At 44.5% G+C, this 10,058-nt stretch overlaps 1 protein-coding gene across 1 annotated transcript; it reads left to right on the top strand.

Annotated features, from left to right (window-relative positions):
* Window positions 1-3,002: 3,002 nt before the first annotated feature.
* PCBD1 (pterin-4 alpha-carbinolamine dehydratase 1) lies at window positions 3,003-9,442 on the top strand. Its single transcript, XM_056850053.1, has 4 exons — window positions 3,003-3,012; window positions 6,866-6,997; window positions 8,252-8,332; window positions 9,330-9,442. Exons 1-4 carry the CDS (start codon window positions 3,010-3,012, stop codon window positions 9,426-9,428), a joined length of 315 nt encoding a protein of 104 aa, XP_056706031.1. The 5' UTR covers window positions 3,003-3,009; the 3' UTR covers window positions 9,429-9,442.
* The last annotated feature ends 616 nt before the right edge of the window (window positions 9,443-10,058 follow it).

The following is a 10,058-nucleotide window of genomic DNA, read 5'->3' as shown; positions in this document are numbered from 1 at the left end:
AATGTTAACAGTATGTAAATGTGAATAGCAGGCGTTTACATACTGTTAACATTTACATACTAACACTTGTCTGACTTCACTCTCCTCTTCTTAAAGACAGATGGATTCACATTCTAGCTGTATCTGAAGAAGTGAGCTGTGGCTCACGAAAGCTCACACCCTGCCAGGAAATATTCTTGTGAGTCTTTAAGGTGCTACTGGACTCTGGCCCTTTTCGACTACTGCAGACAGACTAACACGGCTACCCACTGTGAATTATCTAGTATGTAAATGTTAACAGTATGTAAATGTGAATAGCAGGCGTTTACATACTGTTAACATTTACATACTAACGCTTGTCTGACTTCACTCTCCTCTACTTAAAGACAGATGGATTCACATTCTAGCTGTATCTGAAGAAGTGAGCTGTGGCTCACGAAAGCTCACACCCTGCCAGGAAATATTCTTGTGAGTCTTTAAGGTGCTACTGGACTCTGGCCCTTTTCTACTACTGCAGACAGACTAACATGGCTACCCACTGTGAAATATCTAGTATGTAAATGTTAACAGTATGTAAATGTGAATAGCAGGCGTTTACATACTGTTAACATTTACATACTAACGCTTGTCTGACTTCACTCTCCTCTACTTAAAGACAGATGGATTCACATTCTAGCTGTATCTGAAGAAGTGAGCTGTGGCTCACGAAAGCTCACACCCTGCCAGGAAATATTCTTGTGAGTCTTTAAGGTGCTACTGGACTCTTGCCCTTTTCGACTACTGCAGACAGACTAACACGGCTACCCACTGTGAATTATCTAGTATGTAAATGTTAACAGTATGTAAATGTGAATAGCAGGCGTTTACATACTGTTAACATTTACATACTAACACTTGTCTGACTTCACTCTCCTCTTCTTAAAGACAGATGGATTCACATTCTAGCTGTATCTGAAGAAGTGAGCTGTGGCTCACGAAAGCTCACACCCTGCCAGGAAATATTCTTGTGAGTCTTTAAGGTGCTACTGGACTCTGGCCCTTTTCGACTACTGCAGACAGACTAACACGGCTACCCACTGTGAATTATCTAGTATGTAAATGTTAACAGTATGTAAATGTGAATAGCAGGCGTTTACATACTGTTAACATTTACATACTAACGCTTGTCTGACTTCACTCTCCTCTACTTAAAGACAGATGGATTCACATTCTAGCTGTATCTGAAGAAGTGAGCTGTGGCTCACGAAAGCTCACACCCTGCCAGGAAATATTCTTGTGAGTCTTTAAGGTGCTACTGGACTCTGGCCCTTTTCTACTACTGCAGACAGACTAACATGGCTACCCACTGTGAAATATCTAGTATGTAAATGTTAACAGTATGTAAATGTGAATAGCAGGCGTTTACATACTGTTAACATTTACATACTAACGCTTGTCTGACTTCACTCTCCTCTACTTAAAGACAGATGGATTCACATTCTAGCTGTATCTGAAGAAGTGAGCTGTGGCTCACGAAAGCTCACACCCTGCCAGGAAATATTCTTGTGAGTCTTTAAGGTGCTACTGGACTCTTGCCCTTTTCGACTACTGCAGACAGACTAACACGGCTACCCACTGTGAATTATCTAGTATGTAAATGTTAACAGTATGTAAATGTGAATAGCAGGCGTTTACATACTGTTAACATTTACATACTAACACTTGTCTGACTTCACTCTCCTCTTCTTAAAGACAGATGGATTCACATTCTAGCTGTATCTGAAGAAGTGAGCTGTGGCTCACGAAAGCTCACACCCTGCCAGGAAATATTCTTGTGAGTCTTTAAGGTGCTACTGGACTCTGGCCCTTTTCGACTACTGCAGACAGACTAACACGGCTACCCACTGTGAATTATCTAGTATGTAAATGTTAACAGTATGTAAATGTGAATAGCAGGCGTTTACATACTGTTAACATTTACATACTAACGCTTGTCTGACTTCACTCTCCTCTACTTAAAGACAGATGGATTCACATTCTAGCTGTATCTGAAGAAGTGAGCTGTGGCTCACGAAAGCTCACACCCTGCCAGGAAATATTCTTGTGAGTCTTTAAGGTGCTACTGGACTCTGGCCCTTTTCTACTACTGCAGACAGACTAACATGGCTACCCACTGTGAAATATCTAGTATGTAAATGTTAACAGTATGTAAATGTGAATAGCAGGCGTTTACATACTGTTAACATTTACATACTAACGCTTGTCTGACTTCACTCTCCTCTACTTAAAGACAGATGGATTCACATTCTAGCTGTATCTGAAGAAGTGAGCTGTGGCTCACGAAAGCTCACACCCTGCCAGGAAATATTCTTGTGAGTCTTTAAGGTGCTACTGGACTCTTGCCCTTTTCGACTACTGCAGACAGACTGACACGGCGACCCACTGTGAATTATCTAGTATGTAAATGTTAACAGTATGTAAATGTGAATAGCAGGCGTTTACATACTGTTAACATTTACATACTAACACTTGTCTGACTTCACTCTCCTCTTCTTAAAGACAGATGGATTCACATTCTAGCTGTATCTGAAGAAGTGAGCTGTGGCTCACGAAAGCTCACACCCTGCCAGGAAATATTCTTGTGAGTCTTTAAGGTGCTACTGGACTCTGGCCCTTTTCTGCTGCTGCAGACAGACTGACACGGCTGCCCACTACGAGGTCAGGGTGAAAGAGGGAAGAAAGGCGGCCAAAGCGTTTCCGCCCTTAATCTCAGCCCCGCGACCCCCCCAGCCAGACCGGCCCGGCCCACCCCTCCGCTCCGATGACCATCCAGCCCGAGGACACGCCCTCTCGGAATATTGACGATCCCGCCCCTGCTCGCACGCCATTGGCTGGCCGTCCCGGGCGAGAGCGCCGGGTGGCCAATTGTCCGGCCGCGCCCTCTTCCGCCCACGCCTGGGCATTAAAGCCCGCGGGGGGGGGGCGCCCAAGAAGGGGGGGGGCTGCTTGTTGCTCGCGCGCCCGGGTTGGGGTCGCCGGCTCGCTGCAGGCATGGTAAGTGCGGCTTTGGGGCGGGCTGCAATGCTTGCAAGAATATTCAATATTACTACAGTTTGTAGAGCATGAGGTTTGAAGCATGAGCTCATGTAGCTTGCAATAAGGGTTTTTTTTCATTTGCAGTCACTAGCTGAAGAATCTAAATGAGATCTTAGCCCTAGTGAGCGTGGGGTCAAAATGCAATCTGGTTCTCAAATCGGTTAACGTTGCTGACCATATCTAACATCAGTCTGCTGCTGGGCGCCGGTTGAGCCCACCCTTTGCTCTGTGGAGGACTTGCTTATAAGGCGCGGGTGGGGGTGGGCAGAGCCGGCTGCGGGCTCGGAGTAGTCCTCGAAGCGATACCCGGGCGCTTTCCTGGTCTGTGGGTGCTATCCTGCAACATCGTAGGCCTGGACACCTCCTCGCGGTGCAGTCACACCGGTAACGTAAAGCTGGGTGTTTACATTCTACGATGAGATGGACTCAAAACTCTGCATGGGGGCTTCTTGTTGAGTTTTGAGAATGTGGAGGGGGGGGGAAGTGCATCTAAAGAGCGGCAAATCTAATGCAAACCCTTCCATGAATAAATGGAAGTGCATCTAAAGAGTGGCAAATCTAATGCAAACCATTGGCCATTTATTCATGGAAGGGTTTGCATTAGATTTGCCGCTCTTTAGATGCACTTCCCCTCCCCCCCCCCATCCACATTCTCAACTCAACAAGAAGCCCCCATGCAGAGTTTTGAGAATTCGGATGGGGAAAATGTGCATCTAGAGAGTGGCAAATCCAATGCAAAACCTTCCATGAATAAAAGTGGCCTGAAAGTCTGCCTGAAAGCCCTATGAGGTTTCTGTGCTTGGACCAGAAGGTTCTGTCAAGGCTAAAACGAGACTCAATCAGTCGCCCGAGATGCTTGAAGCCAGCAACTTCAGCTATGGAGTTGGATGTAGAGGGGGGTTTTTTTTTGGGGGGGGGGTTTGATATTTTAAGCTGTGTTGGGGTAATAAAGTCCCATTTGAAGCTTGGGATCGCTGCCTTTTTAAAGCTCTGAGCATGAGGGCTGGGAAACTTTTCTCTCTGCCTGATCTGGTTTTCATGTTTCAGTTTGTAGCGGGGTTCATGGGGTTAAAAAGCAACATTGCTGATGTCATCCCTCCAACTGTTTCTAATCTGCTGTAAAAAGATGCACATGTCTTTGGAAGACCACAGGGAAGCATTTGGAAAGCATTATTTGAGGAATCCTGTGTACACTTCAGAGCTTTGAAACAATTAAAATAGTAACTAGTTACAACCAGGAACCTTCATTTTATACAAAATCAAAGAGGTAGAGCAGAATTCAGAGTGCAAACTAGAGTGTAGGAAAACTATACCTGGAAAGGGGTAGCATTTTCTTTAGAAGAAATTTACAGCTTGGCGCTATAAAATCCCATTTAAGTAGTGCATGTGTTGTGAAACAAGTGCTACTTTGCGTAACCCAGAACAAGAGGCGGTGCTCATTCCTCCCAATGGGAAAGCGGAATGAAAATCAATATTCTCCTTGCTTATCACTGATGTCTTATCTCCTTTTCGTCACAATCAAGGCCAACTAAGCAATGCGCTGCCAAGCCATTGTATCGCTGGGCTTTAGGTGGAGTGAGCCTGGGTAAAGGAGTGGCATCCTCACACTGGTGCCTGAAGTGTACACTCTTCTGTCTTGAGCAGGCAAAACTTGAATACCTGCTGTTTGTGATCCAGAAGGAGCCCCTTTCCGCACTTCCCAAATTCTGAAAGATTGTGGTCCTTCTAACTGTGCGCTCCTGAAGGGGGTGGGGTTGTGATCGTGCTGACAGCCTCCTGTCGAGCCTGCTTGTCACCTTCCCTTCCTTTAGCCCCAGTTGCTAGGATACTTTGAACCAGCTTATCAAGCGATCTCTCTGCAAGGGCAAAGGCTGGAGTCTTTTTGTGCCGAACAGCCGCAGGCCTGTGTACCTCTGCCTCACTGTTGAGCTCAACTTCAGCTGGTACAGCAATTAAAATGGGGAAACTGGGGGCTTGAAATGGGGAAACTGGAAAGCCATCCCCGAACCTCTTGGGCAAACAGCATGAACTTGTGTCCCACTGCTGTGGGCTCCTCCCTGACCAGTGAGATGTCGCAGAGGCAGCACTCAACAGGTTTGCTTTCACTTGGATGAGAGCGCGCTAGGTATTCTAGGGCGGGTTTGTAACATCTGCAGCCCTCCCTCTTGGCCTTCTTTAGACTTCAAGTTAAACCTGTCTTGTTTCAGAAGGCTTTGGAGATAGGCTGGTGTATCGGATTTCCTGCAGTTAATTGCCGGGGAGGAAAGGGCTGGCTTAATTGTGGCTTTTTTAATAGCTGCCTGACATTCCATGTGGACATAAATAAATATCTTAAACATAGTCTAGAAAGGGCTGTGCGGAGTCAGGAGCCACTTGCTAACACTTCCTTAAGGCTGTCTGTTAAAACACCATATAGTTGTAGGTTTTTTCCTATTCTTATTCCCTGACCCCTTCCAAATTTTATTTATTTTACGTTATTTATAGTCTGCCTTTCTCACTGGGACTCAAGGCAGATTAGCCTGAGTGAGTTAATACAGTTGACAGATGGGTCATTCAATAAACAGAGCAATAGAATTAGGATTGTAGAACCAAACCAGAAATCTAAAAACAGAACTGACAGCAAGGCATAAATATTAACACGACACATTTTGCAACATTCCATAGTAGGATCCTTGTTTCAGCAAGCTATACACAGTAGTATAGACCAAAGCTTCTTAAACTGTGGGTGGCGACCCCATTTGGGATCGTGTAACTGAATGTGGGGGTCGCAAAACATTTGCTTTAGTCTTTAATAAACGGTAAAATTATATATATATCAAAGAATAGTTTTAAAATAAATTTCTTTATGGTTTATTATCAGTAAATGTTTGATTTGTATACCTATTTTATATACCTGGGGTCGCAAGTGAAAAAGGTTTAAGAAGTCCTGGTATAGACCACAGTCCCGAATAATTTTTCTAAGTAACTTTGTGAATCATTTAGTACAGTGCAACTCTATTGCCTGCATAGAAAAGCCCTTCTGAAAAATTCAGTTTTGCATAGTTTGCGGAAAGCCATGAGAGTGGGAGCCTTCCTGACCTTCTAAGCCAGGCTGCTCCACAAGGAATGGAGAAAGCATGGTAGACACACAAAATAGCAAAAGCTGACCCACAATTCTCCTTCAAAGAATTTAAAGGTTCTCAAATGTGGTATTGAAAATGCTGGGAAAGACTGTCGCATTCCGAGTTGTTGACAATTCTTCCCAGCAGGAAGGAGCAAACCCTTTTAACCATTAACCAAACACAAAAACTGGCTAATAGGGAAGTGTTTTCCAATTCATAGAAACAGAGATACCTGCTAGCTGCAGGCTGTAGCTACCACGTTAATCTGATTTCTGACCAATTGGATTAGGCTCTAACTTTTGTCTAAGCATCAGTAACAGGAGTGATCTGTGTGGAGTGAGTTCCACAGTCATGTTTGTTGCTTGACATATCCACTTTGTGCAAGTGGCAATATGAAGCTGCATTACAGACTCCCTCAACTGATTCATATCTTGTCAGATCTTTCCTACCAGCTGTTGCCTGATCTTTGTGGCTGAAGGCTGAACCTAGAACCTTCTGCTATAAAGCATGCGCTCCCCTTCTGCTATAAAGCATCACACACAAACCCAAATCAGCCATTAGATCTAACTTTCAACCATATTACTTCTCAATTAAAGCAGTAGATGCTGAAACCATCCTCTGGGTTCATACTGCAAGTGCGCATTTCATGTCGGACAAATTAAGCTGAACTCCTAAATCTCAATCAGTGCGGTTCCTTTTTTCTTTCGTAGGCAGGAAAAGCTCACAGACTAAGCGGTGAAGAGAGAGAACAGCTGCTGCCAAATCTCAGAGCTGTGGGATGGAATGAGGTGGAAGGCCGAGATGCCATTTACAAAGAGTTCCATTTCAAGGACTTCAATCGGGTAACCAAATTCTTATTTCCTTTTTGTCAATTCTAGGGAAACGTCTAGGCCCTTAGTTACCAGTGCAGGAGTTGAGGCTCGGCAGGGGTGCAAATTACCAGCTGTGTGGGGTGGGGGAAGAAGCCTGCCATGCAGCTCGTGTGGCGGAAGATGACCAAAGGAAACCACCTCAGCATGTGACCCTGACAGAGTACTTGGGGGTACAGTTATGGCATGGCATAGCTTCCTTTGACCACGCATGCTTATACTGCTTAGGATCTTTTGCAACACTGCAAAAGAAACTGGGGTGCTGGGATGCTGTAGCTGTTCTCCATCAGCCTGGAAATACCTTCACCTTATTAGGCCATACAGAAGCAGAATGTAAGCTTCTGTATAACCTAATAAGCTGTCTGGCCTAATAAGCTTCTGTAAGTAGGCAAGTAGGTGATGTGAAAGACCTCTGCCTGAGACCTTGGAGAGCCATTGCCAGTCTGAGTAGACAATACTCACTTTGATGGACCAAGGGTCTGATTCAGTATAAGGCAGCTTCATGTGTTCATGTGCTTGATCATGGGTACAATCCAGATCCTATTGAAATTGATGGTGAAGCATTGGTAGTTGCATTCCATGTGCTAACTCTTCAAAGTAGCATGATCCTATGTATGTCCTTGGGAAAATTTGTATTCCATACTCAGGTTATTTCATGCTATTCTATGGTACTAATCATATGAATGGTCCAAGTTTGTAACTCTTCACAACTTGCACACAAATATGGTTGGAATCCATATTTCACATTTGCAGAGGACATCAAGAGAGCCAGCATGGTGGTGTGGTGAAGAGCGGTGGTTTGCAGCAGTGGACTCTGACCTGGAGAACCGGGTGTGAACCCCACTCCTCCACATGAGCAGCAAAGGCTAATCTGGTGAAGTGGATTTGTTTCCCCACTATTCCACATGAAGCCAGCTGGGTGGGACCTTGGGCTAGTCACACTCTCAGTCCCACCTATCTCACAAGTTGACTGTTGTGGGGAAGGGAAGGTGATTGTCAGCCGGTTTGATTCTTCCTTAAGTGGTAGAGAAAGTTGGCATATAAAAAACCAACTCTTATTCTAGTACACTCTGTGGGCATCAGTGGTAGAAGTGGTGTGCTCATAGACTCCTTCCACATGGAAGGGGGACAGAGACATATTCCAGGAACAGCTTAAAAGCTGAGTCATTCTCTCATGATAAGAGCTTACAAAGGGTTTTCCTAACTTATCTTGTACCTCATTGGCAGGCTTTTGGATTTATGACCAGAGTAGCTCTCCAGGCAGAAAAACTGGACCATCACCCTGAGTGGTTCAATGTTTACAACAAGGTAAGAGAGAAGAAAGCTGGTTACAGCTCTCATGGAGCATTCTAAATGGCCAGCCCAGTTGCTTGGTAAGACAGTTACATGTGCTCACCTCCATTCCAGCAGTACTAAATCCGTTCAGCATTCCCCCCATTTCCAGGCCTCGAAAAGCAGGAGTGCTTTGCTTGGCACAGGCTGTCCTCAACAAGGGCCAGGGCTTTTTTGGCCCCGGCCTGGTGGAATAGTCTTCCTGGTGACATTGGGGCCCTGCGAGATCTTAAGGAGTTCCGCAGGGCCTGTAAAAGAGGAACTATTCCACCAGGACAGCCGCAAGTGGACCCATTATTACTGGCCTCCCCATCCCCTCACTCTTGACATCTGTGGGGGGTTGACCTGCTGAAATCCTATCCCATGGTATCACCTGGGAAATTTTAAGGCCACCTGCTTCCCCATAGAAGATCTTTCTTCCTCCTCTTCAAATCATCCTTCCCAGAATCATCAACTTTTATTATTTTATTATTTTAAACCCAACTTTGATTTTATTCAGAGCTGATATTGTATCGAAATAAAACTTGATTGATATGATGTTTTATTGCTGTCTGGTGGGTTTTATGTATTTTAATGGATGTTACCTGCCCTGAGCCTGGCTTGCTGGGAATGAGGGTGGGCTATAAATTTGAAAAAATAAATCACTTTGTAAAGGAGCAGGGGCTATTGGCTGTTTGAAACCCTGGCTGCAGTACAATACGGTTTGCCCCCTCTTCAAAGGAGAATTGCCTCCCTTATTACGTTGCTTCAGCATTGTCTGGAACTCCCCTAAAACCACACTGAGCCAGCCTCCTAGTCCTTGTGCTTTCCAAACAATTACATGTTGGTGTGGTGCCAATAAGATGATGATGTGCTTTGGGGTGTTAGCAGTGCCTTAATCTTAAATCCCCCAAGCTTGCTGCAAAGCTGTTCAGTTTCAGTAAATATTGACGCGTAAGATGTGGTCTAACTGGATGCTTTTTTTGTATTGCAGGTACATATAACCTTAAGCACCCATGAGTGTGCAGGCTTATCTGAACGGGACATCAACCTGGCCAGTTATATAGAGCAAGTTGCAGGTTCTTTGTCTTGAAACTGCAAGCTCATGAGCCCCTCTTGTGTCTGAGGAGCATCTGGCCAAACAGACTGTCTGAACCAAAGATGTTGATCTAGATGTTTAACCAAGTATCAGTATTGCTGCTGCTTCTCAGTCACGGAACTCGCCCTTGACTAAACCCACCATAGTTGCCTTGGTAAGGGAATCCATACTGAGCAGTCTTTTTTTTTTACCGTGGAAAACATCTCATGTCAAGTTGCTGTAGGCAATGTTGTTAATCTGTCATTCTCCAAGCAGTATTGCATCAGCCCAGTCAAAGTACAGTTGTAGAAGCACCTAAATAAAGCTACATTGTATCTGGTTGAAGTGTTTACAGTAAATTTCTCGCTAAATTTGTTACCGGCATTCACTTTTTTTCTGCTGGACTGGTGGCTCAATAAAAAACACGCTCTCGAACCACTGCTATGGAGACTTGTGTGCAACAGCTCATAAAAATACTCTAAAAATAACGATCTCCTTTTCCATCTCATTCCGAGCTTGCTTTTTAGTTTCAGCTCAATAATTGGTGTGTATTTAGCCGAGACTTGTTGAATAACTTCTACATTTTTTTAAACTGAAAAGTGCATAGTTACATAAAAGTAAACCAGGAATAAGTATTACAGAGAC

Source organism: Euleptes europaea, chromosome 5 (assembly GCF_029931775.1).
Source record: "Euleptes europaea isolate rEulEur1 chromosome 5, rEulEur1.hap1, whole genome shotgun sequence".
Lineage (NCBI taxonomy): Eukaryota > Metazoa > Chordata > Lepidosauria > Squamata > Sphaerodactylidae > Euleptes > Euleptes europaea.
The sequence above is the reverse complement of the archived record's forward strand: the minus strand, read 5'-3'. Positions and strand labels throughout refer to the sequence as shown.